General features: G+C 52.2%; 3 protein-coding genes across 4 annotated transcripts in view; 2 read left to right on the forward strand and 1 right to left on the reverse strand.

Annotated features, from left to right (window-relative positions):
- TSPEAR (thrombospondin type laminin G domain and EAR repeats) overlaps nt 1-23,119 on the reverse strand; it is a 170,857-nt gene that overhangs the window by 144,644 nt on the left and 3,094 nt on the right. The gene's annotated exons all lie outside the window — the stretch shown is intronic.
- On the forward strand, nt 12,742-13,587 carry LOC138426557 (keratin-associated protein 10-8-like). Its single transcript, XM_069565588.1, has one exon. The coding sequence runs from the start codon at nt 12,742-12,744 to the stop codon at nt 13,585-13,587; it is 846 nt and encodes a 281-aa protein (XP_069421689.1).
- On the forward strand, nt 17,495-18,475 carry LOC138427120 (keratin-associated protein 10-8-like). Its single transcript, XM_069566707.1, has 3 exons — nt 17,495-17,940; nt 18,016-18,169; nt 18,416-18,475. The coding sequence occupies exons 1-3, from the start codon at nt 17,495-17,497 to the stop codon at nt 18,473-18,475; spliced, it is 660 nt and encodes a 219-aa protein (XP_069422808.1).

The raw sequence follows: 23,119 nt of genomic DNA on the forward strand, positions 1-23,119 counted from the left end.
AAAACAAAAGCAAGAGGATTCCTCACCAGCAGACTTGCATTAAAAGACATACTGAGGTAGAGTATTCCTCGAGGTGGAATAGAAATGGGCTCAGGAAGGCACTGCCTGTACAGTGGGAATAAGGAACACAGGAGAGGCGGAAAGCAGGCAAGTACAGAAGGTTAGCATTTCCCTTTTCTAGAGACTGACTTGTAAGGCAACTGACAATTTCAAATGTATGGACACTATTCAGTAACGAGGTCATACATGGACACGTGGTCACATGGGGCGGCCCTGAATTTTCTTTAGCTATGGTTTTGACTTGTGGTCAGAGCCCGAGGAGGAGTGTATGAAGGGCTGAAACCACAGCCACAAGGGGCTTGTCTAGGGGCCACGAGGTCACTTGCTGTGGTCTCAGGTCAGCTCAGTCCACTAGTTTTGCAAGTTCTGACCATGCTTTAGCCCCTGAGACCACAGTGGTCTTCAGCCTCAGGGTGACTTCATTACTGGGGTGTCTGACTCTTCACAGGACTTCCCAGGGGCGTCCCCTCTGTCCACACCGGCAGTCACACAGGGGCTGCACAGGGGCAGAGGGTTTCCGGGACACAGCCTCCGAGGAGGGAGCAGCACTGTCCTGAGAGATGGCCACCCCAATAAACAGCACCCACCATAGAATAACGTGCTAAGGCTGATGTGTAGACAGAACACACGGCGGGGAGTGGGGCGGGAGGAACTCGTAATCCACACTCCAGCAGCTGCCCCGTGCCCTGGAGGAGGACCCCAGTCTCCACACTGGCTCCAGCCTGCCTCACAGGGCCTGCCTGGCTGATCAGACCCTTGGGTGGGGGGAGGAATCAGAGGTGGTTCAACCTCTTTCCACCCCAGTCCTCCTGGGACCTACTTGGGGCTGCCTGACCTGGTTGGGCAATCCTCAGTTGGATGCTCATGGGGGGAAATCACACCCTTAACCCTTGCTCTTCAGGGCCAAACAAGATGAATATTTTCATCTGCCTGCCCCTCACTCTTGTCTGTGCCAACTGGTTCTGGCCTGTGGATTATGTCACCAGTGAACCCCGAAGTCCCAGCTCCATTAGATGCCAAGTAAGGACCACAGATTCCACAGTGAAACCGAGCAGCTTCAGAGCTTCTCCGTTCATAGGGGTGGAAACTGCATGCATTACAGGACCTTCCAGGTCTTCCTGACTGGATATTTGTGTTGTCGGCCCCTTGAATGGTGGCAGGGTTGATAACTGATCAGTTATGAGACACTCCATGTAAAACGCTTAGCTCAGACTTGGCGCAAAACTGGAGCCCTGTTGCTCTAACTACGGCAAAAATGTGGCCACAGCCCCCCAGTGAGGAGCCCGACCCTGAGGGAGAAACTTCTGGATGACAAATCAAGTGGGGGCACTGGTGCAGTGAGTGTGACTGTGCTCGTGTGGACAGAGGACAGGGTGGTTAAACTGGAGAGGACCTTGAAAATCATGAAAGGACCCAGTCCTGGCCTGACGGCCCTTCCCCATCCAACCCAGGCTCTGATTCCAGAAATCCCAGGGCCTCTGGGTCACTGTCAGCCTCCAGCTGAGGGAGCTTCCTGAACTGAGTCACAGCAGCTGGAGGCTCCAGGAAGAGACCCTTGGGGGGAGGAGGAGGAAAAACAGCAGGCGGCCACGAAGAAGACACCCGGTGCCTCATTGCCAGGATGCCACGGCCTGAGCATAAGGGGCCCCCTGGGAAGGGAGCCTCCAGACCAGACCTGTCCTCTGTCCTGACCCTACCCAGCCCCAAACCACCATTTGTGACACCAGCTGCCCTGTGAGCTGCCAGCCAGCCTGTTGTGTGCCCAGCTCCTGCCAGGAGATTTGCTATGTGCCCAGCTCCTGCCGGCCGGCCTGCCCTGCTGTTGGATGCCCTGCCCAGGGCTGTGGGAGCTCCTGCAGTGCCCGCCATGTGTCTCTGCTGTGCCAACCTGCCGGCAGGTGCCCAACCCCATGCTGCCCTATGGCTTTCTACTGAGAGCCCAGCCCCTGCCAGGCGTCCTGGTGTGTGCCCGTGAGCCGCCAGCCGGCAGTGTGTGTCCGTGTGAGCTGCAGGCCCATGTGTGTCCTCGTGAGCTGCCAGCCCACCGTGTGTGTGGCCCCTGCCTGCCAGCCCTCCCGCCCTGCCCTCATCGGCAGGCCCTCTCCTGTGGAACCCCTTCCTGCTACTGACAAATCATTCAGAAAATCAATTCTCTGTTATTGATCTCGAAAGGCCTCTCCTTGTCTAATTAACAGGATTCTGTTCACACATCTCAGTGCTGAATCAGTGACAGACCCACATCCCATAGAGGTGGGACATCCACCTCACTTTTCTTATCCATGAAAGCTTCGGTTCAGTTCAGTTCATTTCAGTCGCTCAGTCATGTCCAACTCTTTGCGACCCCATGAATTGCAGCACGCCAGGCCTCCCTGTCCATCACCACTTGGCGATCTATTAAAAATAAATCTCTGAGCCTCAACGCTGGCTTTTTGTGATTTTCCCCTAAGCCCTATCTCCTTGCTATTTGCTGTCCTGGATAAGCCGAGGCCAGCATGGAACTCCTGTCCTGGGGTTGGGGTTCTTCTGAGAAAGCCACGCCCCTGGGACATCGAGGTGGGGGCACTCTGTGGGGAGGGGCGGCCCAGGCTGCTGAATCCAAAGGGCCATTCTCCCAGTGTCTCCATTGAGAAGCTTGATCCTGGGCTCTTTAAGGAAAGAGTAATGGGGCGGGGGTAGGCAGAGCCCAACTTGCAGCTGCCTGCAATTTCCCAGAGGGCTTTCCAGGAATAAGGTTTACTGCGAGGTTCACTGAAGGCTGGACCCGGAGCCAGGGTGGCAGAGGAGCAGATGTAAGCTCAAGAAAAGAGTTTCCTGCAAGTCAGAGCCACCCTGAACAGAAGCCACCTGGCTACTGTCCTGGCTTCAAGCACCGAAAGGCTGGAAGGCGGCAGGCGGAAGCGGGCACCAGCCATGTGCCCGTCGGCAGGGGAAGTGTTAGTCGCTCAGTCGTGCCCGACACTTTGCGACCCTACGGACCGTAACCCACCAGCCTCCTCTGTCCATGGGATTCTCAGGCAAGAATACTGGAGTGAGTTACCATGCCCTCCTCCAGGGGATCGTCCTGACCCAGACTGAACCTGAGTCTCCTGCATCACAGGAGCCACCAGGTCAGCAGGGGAGCTGGTCATGAAGCCCTACTCGGCAACTGAAGAAAATCAGCACAACAGCTGGAATGAACCTCAAAAACACCTCGCTGGTGCAGGGAGCCAGGCACAAGGGCGCCCGCTGTGTGACTCCATTCAGCGGAAGCCCTGAGATGAGCTGAGCTAATGTGTGACTTGAAAATACACTAAGAGGGGCTGCTTCTGGAGGCTGGGGTAAAGCTGGCTGGGCGGAGCGGGAGGGAGGTTCTGGGTCATGACCCCTGGACACTACTTAATGCTCCACCTCCTAGCACGTTCAAGTGATGCGTACTGCTGTTGGTAACCTAGGAGTCCTTCAGAAAATAAGACACATGGACGAGGGTTTCCTGGGCAGGTACCTGGGGAAGCGGACAAAGCACAGGGGCCGTGTGGATGCTCTCTGTTGAAGCTTTTCAACTTTCCGTATGTTTGAGATTTTTCACAAAATGAAAATAAAGAATTGAAAATATACTTAAAATAGAATAATTAAAATATTCATGGAAAGAACAGGAGCCACATATGGGGTTCCTGCTCTGGATGGGGAATTAAACCTAGAGCTTCCATACGACAGCCAAGTGAACTGGGGTGCGGCCCAAGGAAACCAGGTCCTGACCCCCAAGTGGAGTAACAGTGGACTCCAGGTCAACCAGGTGTCCAGAGTGTGGGTGGCTGTGAGACAGTCAGTCTTCCACTTCAAGGTGGGGGCTCAGCCCACCCACCATCCCATCCAAACTTCCCAAGACCCACTGTGGGGCCCAGGGGATCAGCTTACAGACAGATGAGGGACTCAACACCTGAGATGGAGGCAGAGGAGAGTGTGTTGACCACAAGGCGGGGCAGCAGAGGTGGGGACCAGCCTGGCCTGATAGCCCCACCGCACTCTGCTCCCTGCGGGCAGGCCTGGGGGAAGGAGGGTGGAACGTGGCCACATGGACCCAGGGAGAGTGCCCAGCTGTCCCACATCCACCCAGGATGTGTCTATCTCCAGCAACAGTATGGATACCTCACGGTAGGAGTGGGGCTAAGGCTACTAGGGAGTTGCTGGCAACCTCAGCACATAGCTTTCTTGTTCCTGCATCTAGGTTCCTATCTCCTACTCCAAAATGCAGTCCACCGCCTGACAGGCCCCACCCCAACCCCAGGTGTCACCTTCCCCTTGTAGACGAGAGTCCTCTAATACAGCACAGCATGACACACACAGTGGAAAAGGAGCCTGGACTGCAAGGACCACCCCCACCCTCACCTCAGCAAACGAGGAAGAGTTGCGGCATGAAAAAGAAAGACCAGACCGGGAGGCAGAAAATATAAGAAGGAGAGACATTTTTTAAAATCCCTAAATGTGGATGTGACTGGTGATAGAAACAAAGTCCGATGCTGTAAAGAGCAATATTGCATAGGAACCTGGAATGTCAGGTCCATGAATCAAGGCAAATTGGAAGTGGTCAAACAAGAGATGGCAAGAGGGAATGTTGACATTCTAGGAATCAGCAAACTAAAATGGACTGGAATGGGTGAATTTAACTCAGATGACCATTATATCTACTACTGTGGGCAGGAATCCCTCAAAAGAAATGGAGTAGCCATCATGGTCAGCAAAAGAGTCCGAAATGCAGTACTTGGATGCAATCTCAAAAACGACAGAATGATCTCTGTTCGTCTCCAAGGCAAACCAATCAATATCACCATAATCCAAGTCTATGCCCCAACCAGTAATGCTGAAGAAGCTGAAGTTGAACGGTTTTATGAAGACCTACAAGACCTTGTAGAGCTAACACCCAAAAAAGATGTCCTTTTCATTATAGGGGCCTGGAATGCAAAAGTAGGAAGTCAAGAAACACCTGGAGTAACAGGCAAATTTGGCCTTGGAATGCGGAATGAAGCAGGGCAAAGACTAATAGAGTTTTGCCAAGAAAATGCACTGGTCATAGCAAACACCCTCTTCCAACAACACAAGAGAAGACTCTATACATGGACATCACCAGATGGTCAACACCGAAATCAGACTGATTATATTCTTTGCAGCCAAAGATGGAGAAGCTCTATACAGTCAGCAAAAATAAGACCAGGAGCTGACTGTGGCTCAGATCATGAACTCCTTACTGCCAAATTCAGACTTAAATTAAAGAAAGTAGGGAAATCCACTAGACCATTCAGGTATGACCTAAATCAAATCCCTTATGATTATACAGTGGAAGTGAGAAATAGATTTAAGGGCCTAGATCTGATAGATAGAGTGCCTGATGAACTATGGAATGAGGTTCGTGACATTGTACAGGAGACAGGGATCAAGACCATCCCCATGGAAAAGAAATGCAAAAAAGCAAAATGGCTGTCTGGGGAGGCCTTACAAATAGCTGTGAAAAGAAGAGAGGCAAAAAGCAAAGGAGAAAAGGAAAGATATAAGCATCTGAATGCAGAGTTCCAAAGAATAGCAGGAAGAGATAAGAAAGCCTTCTTCAGCGATCAAAGCAAAGAAATAGAGGAAAACAACAGAATGGGAAAGACTAGAGATCTCTTCAAGAAAATTAGAGATACCAAGGGAACATTTCATGCAAAGATGGGCTCGATAAAGGACAGAAATGGTCTGGACCTAACAGAAGCAGAAGATATTAAGAAGAGGTGGCAAGAATACACAGAAGAACTGTGCAAAAAAGATCATCAAGACACAGATAATCACGATGGTATGATCACTCATCTAGAGCCAGACATCCTGGAATGTGAAGTCAAGCGGGCCTTAGAAAGCATCACTACGAACAAAGCTAGTGGAGGTGATGGAATTCCAGTGGAGCTATTTCAAATCCAGAAAGAGGATGCTGTGAAAGTGCTGCACTCAATATGCCAGCAAATTTGGAAAACTCAGCATTGGCCACAGGACTGGAAAAGGGCAGTTTTCATTCCAATCCCTAAGAAAGACAATGCCAAAGAATGCTCAAACTACCGCACAATTGTACTCATCTCACATGCTAGTAAAGTAATGCTCAAAATTCTCCAAGCCAGGCTTCAACAATATGTGAACCATGAACTCCCTGATGTTCAAGCTGGTTTTAGAAAAGGCAGAGGAACCAGAGATCAAATTGCCAACATCCGCTGGGTCATCAAAAAAGCAAGAGAGTTCCAGAAAAACATCTATTTCTGCTTTATTGACTATGCCAAAGCCTTTGACTGTGTGGATCACAAGAAACTGTGGAAAATTCTTCAAGAGATGGGAATACCAGACCACCTGACCTGCCTCTTCAGAAATCTGTATGCAGGTCAGGAAGCAACAGTTAGAACTGGACATGGAACAACAGACTGGTTCCAAATAGGAAAAGGAGTACATCAAGGCTGTATATTGTCACCCTGCTTATTTAACTTCTATGCAGAGTATATCATGAGAAACGCTGGGCTGGAAGAACACAAGCTGGAATCAAGATTGCCGGGAGAAATATCAATAACTTCAGATATGCAGATGACACCACCCTTATGGCAGAAAGTGAAGAGGAACTAAAAAGCCTCTTGATGACAGTGAAAGAGGAGAGTGAAAAAGTTGGCTTAAATCTCAACATTCAGAAAACAAAGATCATGGGATCTGGTCCCATCACTTCATGGGAAATAGATGGGGAAACAGTGGAAACAGTGTCAGACTTTATTTGGGGGGGCTCCAAAATCACTGTAGATGGTAATTGCAGCCATGAAATTAAAAGACGCTTACTCCTTGGAAGAAAAGTTATGACCAACCTAGATAGCATATTCAAAACAGAGACATTACTTTGCCGACTAAGGTCCATCTAGTCAAGGCTATGGTTTTTACAGTAGTCATGTATGGATGTGAGAGTTGGACTGTGAAGAAGGCTGAGCGCCGAAGAATAAATGCTTTTGAACTGTGGTGTTGGAGAAGACTCTTGAGAGTCCCTTCGACTGCAAGGAGATCCAACCAGTCCATTTTGAAGGAGATCAACCCTGGGATTTCTTTGGAAGGAATGATGCTAAAGCTGAAGCTCCAGTACTTTGGCCACCTCATGCGAAGAGTTGACTCATTGGAAAAGACCCTGATGCTGGGAGGGATTGAGGGCAGGAGGAGAAGGGGATGACAGAGGATGAGATGGCTGGATGGCATCACTGACTCGATGGATGTGAGTCTGAGTGAACTCCAGGAGTTGGAGATGGACAGGGAGGCCTAGCGTGCTGCAATTCGTGGAGTCACAAAGAGTCGGACAAGACTGAGCGACTGAACTGAACTGAACTGAAGTAAATGTAACTCAAAGACATTAGATAAGACGTTACAACAAGAAAACAAGGATAAGAAGCTTTGGAAAGGAAAAAAATTAGAAAACTTACCAAAATGGTCCAGATTTTTAAAATAGCTTCTTTAGTTAGAAGTGGAATGGGGAATCCAGAGACCTGTTAGTTTGTCTTTCTTCCTTCCCCTCACCCCCCCAGCCCATCCTTCATCCCCCTTTTTGTCTTCTTCTTCCCCTCCTCTCTTTCTCTCTCTCTTTGACACATGTCCTTTCCTCTGAAGTGTCTCCCCAGGACTTGGTAATAAAACCTTGTCACTTTGAGTCCCTCTCTCTCTCTACAAGTTTTAAGGAATCATGGAGTTGGCATGCACATCATCATTGGGTATAAAGGTGGAGAACTGACAGCAAAAAATGACCTTCACCTGTATGTCTCCAATGTCTTAAATTGTTAACACAGTATGATGAACTTAATTCAGCCGAGTTCAGTCACTCAGTCTTGTCTTACTATTTGCGGCCCTATGGACTGAAGCACGCCAGGGCTCCCTGTCCATCACCAACTCCCGGAGTTTACCCAAACTCATGTCCATTGAGTCGGTGATGCCATCCAACCATCTTATCCTCTGTCGTCCCCTTCTCCTCCTGCCTTCAATCTTTTCCAGCATCAGGGTCTTTTCAAATGAGTCAGCTCTTCGCATCAGGTGACCAGAGTATTGGAGTTTCAGCTTCAACATCAGTCCTTCCAGTGAACATTCAGGACTGATTTCCTTTAGGATGCACTGGTTGGATCTCCTTGCAGTCCAAGGGACTCTCAAGAGTCTTCTCCAACACCACAGTTCAAAAGCATCAATTTTTTGGTGCTCAGCTTTTTTTATAGTCCAACTTTCACATCCATACATGACTACTGGAAAAACCATAGCCTTGACTAGATGGACCTTTGTTGGCAAAGTAATGTCTCTCCTTTATAATATGCTATCTAGGTTGGTCATAACTTTTCTTCCAAGGAGTAAGTGTCTTTTAATTTCATGGCTGCAGTCACCATCTACAGTGATTTTGGAGCCCCCCAAAATAAAGTATGTCACTGTTTCCACTTTTTCTCCATCTGTTTGCCATGAAGTGATGGGACCGGATGCCATGATCTTCGTTTTCTGAATGTTGAGCTTTAAGCCAACTTTTCCACTCTCCTCTTTCACTTTCATCAAGAGGCCCTTTAGTTCTTCTTTACTTTCAGCCATAAGGGTGGTGTCATCTGCATATCTGAAGTTATTGATATTTCTCCCAGCAATCTTGATTTCAGCTTGTGCTTGAGCCAGCCCAGCGTTTCTCATGATGTACTCTGCATAGAAGTTAAATAAGCAGGGTGACAATATACAGCCTTGATGTACTCCTTTTCCTATTTGGAACCAGTCTGTTGTTCCATGTCCAGTTCTAACTGTTGCTTCCTGACCTGCATACAGATTTCTGAAGAGGCAGGTCAGGTGGTCTGGTATTCCCATCTCTTGAAGAATTTTCCACAGTTTCTTGTGATCCACACAGTCAAAGGCTTTGGCATAGTCAATAAAGCAGAAATAGATGTTTTTCTGGAACTCTCTTGCTTTTTTGATGATCCAGCAGATGTTGGCAATTTGATCTCTGATTCCTCTGCCTTTTCTAAATCCAGCTTGAACATCTGGAAGTTCACAGTTCACGTATTGCTGAAGCCTGGCTTGGAGAATTTTGAGCATTACTTTACTAGCGTGTGAGATGAGTACAATTGTGTGGTAGTTTGAGCATTCTTTGGCATTGCCTTTCTTAGGGATTGGGATGAAAACTGCCCTTTTCCAGTCCTGTGGCCAATGCTGAGTTTTCCAAATTTGCTGGCATATTGAGTGCAGCACTCTCACAGCATTATCTCTTAGGATTTGAAATAGCTCAGCTGGAATTCCATCACCTCCACTAGCTTTGTTCATAGTGATGCTTCCCAAGGCCCACTTGACTTCACATTCCAGGATGTCTGGCTCTAGGTGAGTGATCATACCATCGTGATTATCTGGGTCATGAAGATCTTTTTTGTACTGTACTTCTGTGCATTCTTGCCACCTCTTCTTAATATCTTCTGCTTCTCTTAGGTCCATACCATTTCTGTCCTTTATTGAACCCATCTTTGCATAAAATGTTCCCTCTAGTTTTCTTGAAGAGATCTCTAGTCTTTCCCATTCTATTGTTTTCCTCTATTTCTTTTCACTGATCACTGAGGAAGGCTTTTTTATCTCTCCTTGCTATTCTTTGGAACACTGCATTCAAATGGGTATATCTTTCCTTTTCTCGTTTGCTTTTCGCCTCTCTTCTTTTCACAGCTATTTGTAAGGCCTCCTCAGACAGCCATATTGCTTTTTTGCATTTCTTTTTCTTGGGGATTGTCTTGTTCCCTATCTCCTGTACAGTGTCATGAACCTTCATCCATAGTTCATGAGGCACTCTGTCTAATCAGATCTAGTCCCTTAAATTTATTTCTCACTTTCATTCTATAATTGTTATGGATTTGACTTAGGTCCTACCTGAATGGTCTAGTGGTTTTCCCTACTTTCTTCAATTTGAGTCTAAATTTGGCAATAAGGAGTTCATGATCTGAGCCACAGTCAGCTCCTGGTCTTGTTTTTGCTGACTGTCTAGAGTCTCTCCGTCTTTGGCTGCAAAGAACTAGCCATGACTTATAGCTATCTTCCTCTATAATAAACTTATTATTTTCAAGAATTCTTAAGTCCCCGTCAACACACCAAGAATTGAAAAACTGACAGATAACACTTACAAAGGACCTATTCATCCATATTATACCAACCACAAAAATGCACAAGAGAAGGACACTACATATTAATAAAATACTTAATTCATCAAGATGATATAAGGATTGAAAATATATATGCACCACACAACTGAGACCCGAAAATATATGAAGCAAATGTTGGCAGAACTGAAGTGAGAACCAGACAGTTCTGTGATAATAGGTGAAGCCTTGGATACCCCATGTTCAATAATGGACAAAACATCTAGGGAGATCAACAAGGAAACAGAGGACTTGAAAAACACTGCAAATCAACTAGTCAAAACAAACACACAGAATATATCACCCATCAAGAGCACATTAAATGCTCTCCAGGACAAGCCATATATAGGACACAAAACAAGCCTTAGTGAATTTTAAAAAAAAAAAAACTGAAATCATACAAAGGGTCTTTTCCAATCACAAGGGAATGAAATTAGACATCAATAACAGAAAGAAACTAGAAAACTCACAATATGTGGAAGTTAAACAACAGATTTTTTTAATGGGGGTCAAAGACAAAAGTTAGGAAATTAGAAAATACTAATAATGAATTAAAATGAAAACACGATGTGTCAAACCTATGGGATGCAGTGAAGGCAGGCAGAGGGGCATTTAAGCCTCTAAATGCCTACTTTTAAAAAAAGAAGAATGGGGACTTCACTGGTAGTCCAGTGGTTGAAAATCTGCCCTCCAATACAGGGTATGCGGGTTCGATTCATGGTCAGGAAACTAATTACGCCACACCTCAACTAGAAAGAAACCTGTACACTGCAAAGAAGACCCCACATGCCACAACTAAGACCCAGTGCAGCCAAATATTAAATAAATATTTTAAAAAGAATGACCCCAAATCAATAAACTAACTTTATACCCTGAGAAACTAGAAAAGAGCAAACTAAATCTAAAGATAGAAGGAAGGAAGTACTGAAATCAGAGTGAAAATAAATGGCATAACAGACAGAAAAACAGCAGAGAATTAACAAAACCAAGTTTGACTCCTTGGAAAGATATACAGATAGACTAGCAAAGAAAAAAAGAGAGAAGATACAATAACTAAATTCTGAATTGAAAGTACAGATATTACCATGAACCTCAGAGAAATAAAAAGCATTATAAAAGAATACCAAGGACAATTTTGTATGCCAATGAATTATAACCTAGATGAAATAAAGAATTTTCCATAAATACACAAATTAACAAAACTGACTAAAAAAAAAAAACAGAAAATCTCAATAGACCTATAACAAAATAGAATTATTAATTAATAATCTCACAGGGAAAAAAAAGGCTAGGACCAGATGGCTTCACTGGTGAATTCTACCAGCGTATAATAAATTAACACCAAACCTTCTCAGGCTTTTCCAAAAGCCAGACAAGAGAACACTTCCTAACTCACTCTGTGATGCCAGCATTTCCCAGAAGTAAGGAAAAATATTCACCAATATACTTTATGAACATAGATGCAAAGATGCTCCACAAAACACTAGGAACCTGACTCCAAGAGCATACCAAAATTATTATATACCATACCAAGTGCCATTTATACCAGGAATGCAAGGTTGGCTCAACATTTTTTTTTTTTTAAATCAACCAATGTAAAATATCACACTAACAGAATGAAGGAAGAAAAGATACAAGTTCTCAGACTACCCTGGTGGTACAGTGAAGAAGAATCTACGTGCCAGTGCAGAGGACACAGGTTCAATCCCTGGTTCAGGAAGATTCCATGTGCCACACAGCAACGAAGCCCATGAGCCACAGCTCCTGAGCGCCTGTGCCCCAGCTAATGAGGCCCATGTTCCTAGAGCCTGTGCTCCACAATAAGAGGAAGCCCTCCCACAGGAACAAAGAGCCGGGGCGACCAAAACTTTAAAAATATATAAAATAAATAATCTTTAGAACACATGATCTCAACTGATGCAGAAAAGGATTTTGACAAAAGCCAACACAATTTCACAATTTAAAAAAATACTCAGAGAATTAGGAATAGAAGAGAAGTTCTTCAGCATCATAAAAGGGATATATGAGAAATCCATAGCTAACATGATGCTCAACGCACCCTTCATTGGTGTATGAATTCAGGAGAAAATAACATGTCAATGAAGAGAGTATTTAAAAAGAACAAAACATGCTAGTGATTCAACTGAGTGCTGAGAATAAGGGAATAATAGCGAGAAGCCCCAGAAAGATGCTTGGTGGTGGGGCTGTGAGGACGGCCGTCTAGAGTCCACCCACAGGATGGACTCCAGCAGACTGGACACCGCCCCTGGGGCTGGACCCCTGCCCCATTGATCCCCTGGGCTCCGATCTCTCGGGAGTTTAACAAGTTGAGTGATCTGTCATGGGATTATGACGCGCGTCCTCAGGACCTGCTGCAACAACAAGGAAGCAGACTCTGCTGGGCCCCCGTGATGCAACAACACCCCCCCACCCCCCGCCCAGAGCTATATATAAGCTCCAGCCACCTAGGAACATCACACAGCCTCACCCATCCACTCCCTCACACACTCACACCTCCTCCAGCCCCATCACCTCCACCATGGCAGCCTCCACCCTGTCCGTCTGCTCCAGCGACCTGAGCTATGACTGTCCAGAGAGCTGCTGCGAGCCCCCCTGCTGTGCCCCCAGCTGCTGCACCTCGGCCCCCCGCCTGACCCTCCTCTGTGCCCCAGTGAGCTTCGAGTCCAGCCCCTGCTGCCAGCCAGCCTGCAGCAGCTCCTGTCTGGCCTCGTGCTGCCAGCAGTCTAGCTGCCAGCCCTCCTGCTGCACCTCCTCCCCCTGCCAGCAGGCCTGCTGTGAGCCTGTCTGCTGCAGGCCCGTCTGCTGCAGGCCTGTCTGCTGCACACCTGTCTGTTGCACACCTGTGTGCTATGAAGCCTCCCCCTGTTCTGCCTCCTCATGTTGCCAGCAGTCCAGCTGTACCTCCTCCCCCTGCCAGCAGGCCTACTGTGAGCCTGTCTGCTGCAGGCCTGTCTGCTGCAGGCCCGTCTGCTGTGAGGCCTCCCCCTGCTGCAAACCCTCCTCCTCCTCCGTGTCCCTCCTGTGCAGGCCCGTGTGCCGCCCCACCTGCTGTGTGCCCACCTCCTCCTGCCAGCCCAGCTGCTGCAAACCCTCCTCCTCCTCCGTGTCCCTCCTGTGCCGGCCCGTGTGCCGCCCCACCTGCTGTGTGCCCACCTCCTCCTGCCAGCCCAGCTGCTGCAGACCCTCCTCCTCCTCCGTGTCCCTCTTGTGCCGGCCCGTGTGCCGCCCCACCTGCTGTGTGCCCACCTCTTCCTGCCAGCCCAGCTGCTGCCGCCCGGCCTCCTCCGTGTCCCTGCTCTGCCAGCCCGTGTGCCCCCGTCCCACCTGCTGCATCCCTGCCTCAGCCCCAGAGCCCTGCTGCTGACCAGGCACATCCCCTCAGGGCCAGCCAGGCACCATAGGGCAACCCCCCACCACCAGCCTCATGACCGCCCTCAGGGTTTCTCCAGGAGTTCCAAGCTACATGGACACCCCCTTGCCCTCTCTGCCCAGGAGTGGGGCCCCCTCAAACTCCAGATGACCATGCCCGTGCTCACTGCCCACTCCTCCTGGGACCCAGTGCTCAGGCCTGGGGACCATGTTTCACAATCCAGGCCCCATGGTCTCACCTCGGAAGCTGCTTGAAAACGTAATAAACGTAATAAACGTAATAAACTTGACTGCATCTACTGGTGCTTTACTCTCTTCCGGTCATTTCTGGTAGCATTGCCAGCCAGTCTCCACAGAGGCCAGGGCACGTGCACTGCCCTGGTCCTCGCTGCCCTCCTATCCCTGGCCACACTCCTGGGGGCCACGCCCCAAGCAGGCCTAGCACCCAGGTCCTGTCCAAGGAGCCAGCCAGGCAGGCAGGTCCTCAGCAGCGGCCAGTCGCAGGCACAGGAACTTCACTGCCCTGGGCATCTCCTGGCCCCCTGCACTGGGGTACTGGCGGGACACAGGATTCAGGCCACTAGGTGGAGAGGACGAGGCCTCTGCCTGCAGCGGGAGGACTCGGAGCCCGGGCAAGCGGCCCTTCTCAGTCACTTGAGCTTTCCTGCCCCACCTTCCTTCTTCGGCACCTACAACCCCTCTGTCCAGAGTCCTTGCTCTGACCAATCACCCCGAGGTCTTTTCTAATATAAAGAATGAGTGAGACTCAGCCCCATCCCTCCCAGCTCAGTGCAGCTGCACCCCACCCCCAGAGCTTCCGCACACTTCTCCCAGCCCCTTCTCCACCTGGACACCCTCCTCTCTACACCCCCACTCCCATGTTGCTGACCCTCCTCCTGGCCTAGTCACCAAAGGCCCCTTGGCGAAGGTCAGTGTCCCCCTAGACCTTGTCCTGTGGGCCTATCCCTGCAGAATTTAGCCCTTGACTTGGGGACGGGTCCCTCTGCTCCTCCTTACCCATCTGTCTTCCGGGGCCTTCACCCTGACCTCCGTCCACCTCCTCACTCCTGCATCGGAACCTTCTGATGCATCTCGGGGCCTCTCCTGGGCTCCAGGCCACTCATGGCACCTCCAGACACGACCCCACCCCAGGACCTGTGGAAGCCCTGCGTGGACCATCCGAAGCTGAATTAGCACTTTCCCAAACTAGCCTCTACTCGCACTCCGTCCCAAGGGTGCGGGTACCCTCCTGGGCCAGCTGGACTCCGCCCCCACCCCCACCCCACTGTCCTGGGCCTGAGCCTGAGGCTCTCCGGCCACATGTTTGAGGTCTGTCCCTGCCTCTCACGGCCACCATTTCCCCGGCTCAGGCTGACACTGCCCTGTTTTTGCTAAACAGCTCTGGGCAGTGGACAGGGCCAGGATCCCAGCCTCAGGGCCCCTGTGGCTGCCAACAGCCTGCCCTTAGCATGAGGGGCTGTGCTTGGAGGACTCTCAGTGATGCACATTCTTCTACAGAATTTATTCTGGGAAGAAACTGTCATTGTCCAGTAAAACATGCCAGTTTTGGAGAAAGAAGAAAAATTTACAGGTCTGGGGGAAACTCTGCCTTCCAGGGTCCCTCAAGATATCAGCACAAAGCCCCACCCAGGTGCTAAAAATAAATAAAACTTTCAAAACTTTTTTGAATTTTTAAGAATCAATAAAAATTGTTTTAATTTTTAAAAAGGGACTTCCCTGGCAGTCTAATTGATAGGGACAGAATGAAGGGACAAAATAGGTGATTAAATAGTAAATCCCACTAGGGGATTGTAAGTGAAAAATATGAGAGACCCCTGTAAGCCACTTTGCTCTCACTGAATGCTTCTCTACCCTGACACATGAAGGACTATGATACTGGAGCTCTTCAGAGGCGCCCTGAAATGACACCAGTCGGTTTCACAGTGACTAAGACTTCATGCTTTCAAAGCAGGAAGCTTGGGTTCAATCCCTGGTTGGGGAACTAACGTCTTATATGCTGCAGGGAGCAGCCAAAAAGCAAAAATAAATAAGTAAATAAATATTTTAAAGGCCAGAACGCAGGCAGCAGAGTTTCAGGCAGCAGAGGAGAGCTGACGCCTAGGCTGCCTGGGCAGGGCTGAGCCTTTACCTGCGCCCTGGGTGCTCCTGAAGCGTGTGTGGGAAGATGGAGAGGAGGTGAATGGAGGAGGGAAGAGAGGAGAGCAGACCCTTGGAGCTCCCTGTCTAACCCAGAGCCTCCCAGTAACCACAGCCCGGAAGCTTTTTCTGGATCAGCCCACACCTGTGCACATGACCTTGGGAGGAAAAAGAACTTTGCAGACTGAATGCAACTTGCTGATTAAGGCTCTTGACCAGGAGGAGGGGACGTGAGGACAGGCAGAGGCTGAAGGGACATGGCCATAAGCCCAGGACGCCTGGAGGCAGAGAAGCTGGAGGAGGCAGGAAGGGCCAGACCCTCTGGCTATAGGATGCCCTGACCTCAGCTCATTATAACTCTTCTCAGACTTCTGGCCTCACAACTGTGAGAGAATACAATTCTGTTGTCTGGATATTTCATATGATCCAGTGATGACCATTTGTTACAGCAGCCATAGGAAACTGGTGCAAACGTACATGATAAAAAGATTCATAATTTCTAAGTGTTGTGGCTTAAGATGTCATTGAGACAATATAAAAACAATTAATAATGAAATAAACCTTCCTGTCCAGCCAACCACTCCCCGTACACACCATCGAGGGTCGGCCTGCCTTTCTGACCAGCCCCAGACTCCTCGGCAGGGCCTCCTACCCCCAGCCCCCATCCCTCCATGGTAGCTGTCACATCCCAGCTGCTCTGCACGCTGGCCTCGCTAACCCCTGCCGCCTGTCTTTCTCCTCCCCACCCTTCACCTGCAGAGCTGCCCTGACCGCTGCACCTGGCAGAGTCAGGCTCAAACAGCTTTTGGTGACTTTTCTCTAGACCACCAAGTATCCCACTAGGGTGTCCCAGGAGCCCACAGACAGAGGTCCAGGCTCAGCTCCCAGGAAAGATGCAGCGAGAGAAGGGTGGGGCGGAATCTGAGTGGACGTCTGGAAGGAGGAAAGAGGAGAGGCAGAAGGAGCCCCAGCAATCTGTCCAGCAGAAAGAGGGGTGACCCATCCTTGGGAGCCTGAGCAGGTGCCCAGCTTTGGGAGGAGGGGCAGCCACTCCCAGCCCCACCTGGCTGAGCCTCTCCTGGGCCACCTGCTGTGGCCGGAGCCACAGGGATGGCTCGAGCCTAGCAGGTGGAAGAGAGACACGCTGAGCAAGGGGACCACTGCCCATAAACATGAGCCCACCCCCGGAGACACAGTCTGTTGGTCTCGGCCACGCCCTTCCCGCAAGTCTTGCCCAAAATAGAGCAGCTAGACACACCCAGCCAGAACCCACCCAGGCAACACCCCTCCCTCCATCCGCAGGGGCTTGTGACAAACGCCAAAGGAAAGGGGTCACACGCCCCAGTAAAGAGCCCCTTCCAGGGCCCAGAATACAAGTCACAGCCCCTAATGCCCTGGCGCCCAGAATGAGGGCCCAGTGGCCAAGAGCCCCCACTGCCCACACTAGGTCCACCCCGACCTTGTACTCCCACACCCACTCAGCACATGGTCAGGAGCAGCATGGCCCGACAGACAGGTAGGACATTTACGAGCTGGGCCTCCATCTTCCGGGAAAATAACGCAGCCCTAATGAGGGTTCCCTGGAGCCAGATCCAAACACCAACCAGGAAAGGAGCGCGTTGTAAGCCTCTGTTGGGACAACACACACACAGAAGAGGGGTATAAAGCTGGCAGCCTGAGCAGCGCTCACACACTCACTCACACACACTCACACCTCACCCTCCTCCAGCCCCACCGCCTCCACCATGGCTTCCTCCGCCCTGTCTGTCTGCTCCAGTGACCTGAGCTGCGGCAGCCGGGTCTGCCTGCCCGGGGCCTGTGACTCCTACACCGGCTCCTCCTGGCAGGTGGACGACTGTCCAGAGAGCTGCTGCGAGCCCCCCTGCTGTGCCCCCAGCTGCTGCAACCCGGCCCCCCGCCTGACCCTCCTTTGTGCCCCAGTGAGCTGCGAGTCCAGCCCCTGCTGCCAGCCAGCCTGCAGCAGCTCCTGCCCGGACTTGTGCTGCCAGCAGTCTAGCTGCCAGCCCTCCTGCTGCACCTCCTCCCACTGCCAGCAGGCCTGCTGTGAGCCCGTCTGCTGCAGGCCCGTCTGCTGCACACCCGTCTGCTGCAGGCCCATCTGCTGCACACCTGTCTGCTGCACACCTGTCTGCTGTGAGACCTCCCTCTGTTCTGCTTCCTCATGTTGCCAGCAGTCTAGCTGTCAGCCCTCCTGCTGCACCTCCTCCCTCTGCCAGCAGGCCTGCTGTGAGCCCGTCTGCTGCAGGCCTGTCTGCTGTGAGGCCTCCCCCTGCTGCAGATCCTCTTCCGTGTCCCTCCTCTGCCGCCCCGTGTGCCGCCCTGCCTGCTGTGTGCCCACCTCCTCCTGCCAGTCCAGCTGCTGCCGCCCGGCCTCCTCCGTGTCCCTGCTCTGCCGGCCCGCGTGCCCCCGCCCCACCTGCTATGTGCCCACCTCCTCCTGCCGCCCAACCTCCTCCGTTTCCCTCCTCTGCCGGCCCGCGTGCCCCCGCCCTGCCTACTATGTGCCCACCTCCTCCTGCCAGTCCAGCTGCTGCCGCCCAGCCTCCTCCGTGTCCCTGCTCTGCCGGCCCGCATGCCCCCGCCCCACCTGCTATGTGCCCACCTCCTCCTGCCTCCCAACCTCCTCCGTGTCCCTCCTCTGCCAGCCCTCATGCTCCCGCCCAGCCTGCTGCATCCCCACCTCAGCCCCGGAGCCCTGCTGCTGACCTGACACACCCTCTCAGGGCCACCCAGGTGCTATGGGCCACTCTGTCCCCCTCTGTTGCCAGCCTCTGGCCCCCTTCAGGATTTGACCCAGACCTACACGAATATGCACTGACCTGAAACCTCAACAAACAGGCCTTAGCCCGCCTGCAGCCTCTGGGTCAGGCCCAGATGAACCTGAGACAGCCCCATGTTACCGAGGGTCCACAGGCTTCTCCTGACAGCCATGGACACTGCTCTTCCCCCAAGCCTTTGGGGGCCTTGCTCTGCCCTGTCTTTGCCCATCCTGTGCTGTGTACCTTCCTCCCACAAGGGTCTTGAGCTGAGTGAATAAACTCACCATCCTTGCCTTGGCTGGTCCTCTCTCCCAGTAGCCATATGCGTCACTGTCTCCAGCCTCCGAGCTGACGTAAGGAACCCCATCCTCAGTAGCCCTGTCTTTGAAGCATTTCCAAGGGGCTTGAGCTCTAAGGCTCACTGCGGTCGTCCCCCCGGCCCTCGACTCCTGTGTCTGACTCTCTGGGCAGCTCTGGAGGGATGTGCTATGTGACCAAGACCATGGTGGCAACCACTGACCAGCGGGCCTCTTGGCAGGAGGGCCCCCTTGCCTCCATCTGGCTCTCCCTGGTCAGCCTGAGACTCACAGCGGTGGGGCCTCCTGGGACACAGCTTACTTGGAACATTCCTGCTAACCCCCAGCTCTCCTGCCCCTCCACCTGCCCTCAAACTTGGTGCTTTATTCAATCTTCAAATACCCTGGCCTGCCTCGTCTGTGCCACCGACCACTGACCCACCCCGTCCCCAGCCCCTGGTCCAGGCTGGGTCTGATGGGGCTCAAGGGAGGAAGCCAGAGGGTAGGTGACTTCCAGGGCCCACACTCTGGGTCCTGAGGCCCAGGCTTGCTGCCTGAGGTCTACCCCTGGGGGCGCTCTGGAGTGCCCCTCATGCTTGCCAGGGCTGACACTCGCTTCTAACCTGCCTTCCCCTGCCTCACCCCTTCCCTAGTGCCACCTCCTAGCTCTTGACCTGACCCTACTAGTGACATGACTCTGCTCCCTCAGGAGGCCATGAAATCCCAAAGGAGGGGGGGATCAGAGAGGTCACCTGATCTCTGATGGTCTCCCTTGGAGACCCTGGTCCAGACTCCCGGGGCTGGGATGGCTTTTCTTGTGCCACTGTCCCCCAAAAACAGGTCCTCTGGGAACCTATTAGTGGGAATAGGGCCCTCTTGCAACTAGAATTGGGTAGTGGAAATGGGTGCAGACAGACTCACCCTATGCCCTCTGCCTGCACTCTGGGGCTGCAAGGTCCTGATCCTGCCTCCCCTACCCACTGCCCCACAGGACCCTGCCCATATCTCCTGGACCCCTCTTATGGAGAAGGTGTGAGACATCAACTTCCCCAGCTGTTACGGCAATAGGAAATCCCCTGGGGCTCTGCCCACCTGGGCCTCCCTATGCCTTCACCAGCCTCCCTCTGGCCAGCTTCACCAACCACCCAGGGACCAGGGAACTGGGGGCTCCAGCTTCCTGTATGCCTCAACTCCTCTGGCCAGCTACTGAAACCCACAGGCCCCTTCTCAAAAACACACATTTAAATGCACCTAATGTTACCTTCCAGATTGCAAGAAGAGACCATGATCACTACCAATTATCCAAAAAAAAACCCTTTTCTTTTCTACTGACTAGTAAGATGGGAGCCTTCCTGGGTAGCTCAGTGGTAAAGACTCCACCTGCCAATGCAGGAGATGTGGGTTCCATGCCTGGATTGGGAAGATTCTCTGAAGAAGGAAATGACAACCCGCTCCAGTATTCTTGCCTGGGAAAGCCCAAGCTCAGAGGAGCCTGGCGAGGCTACAGTCCATGGGGTCGCAAAAGAGTTGGACACGACTTAGGTACTAAACAACAACAAAACTAAGATGTGGGCTTTCTCACTAAGACAGTAAGAAGAGGGAGCGCAAGCCTCATTTGGATAAGGAACAGAAACTTCGTGCATATTTGGACGGAGCACAGGGATGCTGGCACCTCAGTTGGCGCCTCAGCTGCAGACAGTCCCAGGTGTTGCCAACACCGAGCACATCCCTCACTGGGAGCTATTGCTTCTGGTTTAGTTTTGAAGAGGAAGGTGCAGCCAGTTTCACCCAAGTTCACAGCAGCTGAATTCTAACCCCCCAACCCTGGATGGAGCCACCTGCCTAAGGGACAGAGCACCTGTGTGCAGCGGCCAGTCACCACTGACCTTTCCCTCGGGCACCCCATTCAGTGTGCGATACCGCAGGCACACGACACGCAGAGCACGCTGTCCCAGGGAGGGTCATTGCCCATCGCAGGGGTTCCCAGAGCCGGGTCCCCAGGAGTCTGCACCTGAGTCTGGACACCGCTGACACTGAGCCCCAGCCTGGCGCCACCGTCCAGCCCACCTGCGCCAGGTGAGGCTGTGGAGCTGCAGCATTGGTGGCCTGGAAGGGAATCGAGTCTCCCTTGGTTACGCGCGCTGCCAGGCCACTGCAGAAACCATGAGAACTGTGCCAAAACCACAACCAAACTTCACCTCCAGATGGCCGTGCTCTGGGTTCTTCCCAGCAGCACGGAGGTGCGCACACACTCACACACTAATACCCATACGTATTCACACACTTACACTCACATGCAGGCGCACACCCTGCCTTCCCCTCAACATAGGATGACCCCCTTGGGCAACTCATGCCCCGCAGTCCAGGCAGGCCTGCAGGTGTGACTCCAAGGCTGGCGCGAAGGTGGGCAGCTCTGGCCTTTGGGGTCGCCTCCCCTCCCTCTTCCATTACCCAAGGCTGGTGCGGAGGGGCTCTCTGGGCTGCAAACCCATTGCAGGGTCACCGTCGAGGGAGTTTCAGGGGCATTCTCCTTTCCCTCGCCCTCCTCCCAGCTGCGAGTAAGTACCCCTGACTTTGTCAGAGACGCTCATTAGACTGGATTTGCCAGAGACCCCCACAAATTCCCTAAAGCTCAGTGCCCTGACCTGGGGGCAGGATGAAAAGTGAGCAGCTAACACAGGGGTCCCCTACCCCGTGCCCCAGCTGCTCCCAGGACCAAGACCCACCGGAAGGACCGGTTTGCAGGCTTTGTGAGCAGAGCTGGGGGAGTAGGAGCTCGTGGGCATGGCTGAGAGGTGAGAGGAAGGTGAGGCACTCGGGAGCCCCCAGCCCCTGCCCAGAGTGCTCTGGTGGGAGCCACGTTCCGCCCCGACCCCTGCAGGCGGAAATGTGGGGTTAGGACGCAGAGGGCCCAGCATGCCCCAGACTCTCAGGACAGGGAGAGCATCCTACTCGACACCCACACAGAGGTCCTCTCTAAGCCTGGAGCTCAGAGTCCACCCAGGAGCACAGGGCAGTGGGGAGGAGGAGATGAGGCAGGTGGGGAGGGCAGGGCTCCAGCTGGAAACAAAACCCAGACCCCAGAACTCAGGTTGGTGGCTTCTTAGATTTTGTCCTAGAAAAAGGCCTCCTGGAAATCCACTATTTACTCTTAAAAATCAAAACCATAGAAGCAGCATATAGTGTATGTTGTTGCTATGTTGTTACTTAGTGGCTCAGCCGTGTCTGACTCTTTGTGACCTCATGGACTGTGTGGCCTACCGGGCTCTTGTCCGTGACATTTTTCAGGCAAGAATACTGGAATGGGTTGCCATGCCCTCCTCCAGGGGACCCAGCCTGTGTCTCCTGCATTGCAAGCAGATTCTTTACCTACTCAGCCATCAGGGGAGCTGCTTTGTGTATGAGGTTCCATTGCAAAAATGAATAAGCTTTGTTTCCTAATTTCTGTGCAGTGTCCTAGCTTAATGGTTGAGAATGTTTTAAAAGGAAATGGGTGTCAGGCTGACAATTTGTCCCCACCTGTAAGCCACCCCCCAGCCCTGCAACACTGTCAAGCAGGTGAGGTGGCCCTTTCAGCCGGGGTCTCCTCACAACTGCGCTAGGTGGCCTCCCCTCCCTGTGGCACATGCAGAGTGGTCCCACATGCCGGCTCCTGGGGTCACCTGGGCTGTGGGGCTCAGAAGGCTGCTCTTGAACTGGGCGCTGGCCTGGGGCTGGGGCTATTCCTAAGCAGACTGGTGGCCATAGTACCAGAGGGTGGGGTGGGGTAGGGTGGGGGCCACACCCACATGGACAGAGGTCCCCTGACCTGAAGCAAGCTGCAGCTCCCAGACTGCCAACTGATCAGACAGCCTTGCCATGTGAGCCCAGCAGGGGGTGTTGTGCCCACACTGACTCCCAGGAACTCGCCTGCGGGCCTCACCAGGCGCCAGGATTCCCCAGCTCACTTCCTGCAGTGTTTTCATTAAAGGAGCCCAAAAGACAGGGTGGGAGAGTTCCTGGGAGCTGCCAGAGGTGGGGTAGGGAGGGCTTCCTGCTACCCCTAGATGCCCTTCACTGAGCTGCCTGCCTGCCCACTGGCCTGCAGCTTCCACACCCCAGCTAGCTTTTATAATGCAAACCTGTGCCCCACCTCTCCTGGGCACTGCCTCTAGCCCCAAGGATACGCCCCACCCCAGATCCCAGGTCTGATCCCACCCACAGCCTGCCCTGGGGTCTGCCATGTCCGCCGACAGCCTTGTCCATGTGCCGGGCAGGGCTGCGGTGTGCCAGTGTGCCAGCTCCCAGCCTGGGG

This window comes from Ovis canadensis, chromosome 1 (genome assembly GCF_042477335.2).
Source record: "Ovis canadensis isolate MfBH-ARS-UI-01 breed Bighorn chromosome 1, ARS-UI_OviCan_v2, whole genome shotgun sequence".
In the NCBI taxonomy this organism is placed as follows: Eukaryota; Metazoa; Chordata; class Mammalia; order Artiodactyla; family Bovidae; genus Ovis; species Ovis canadensis.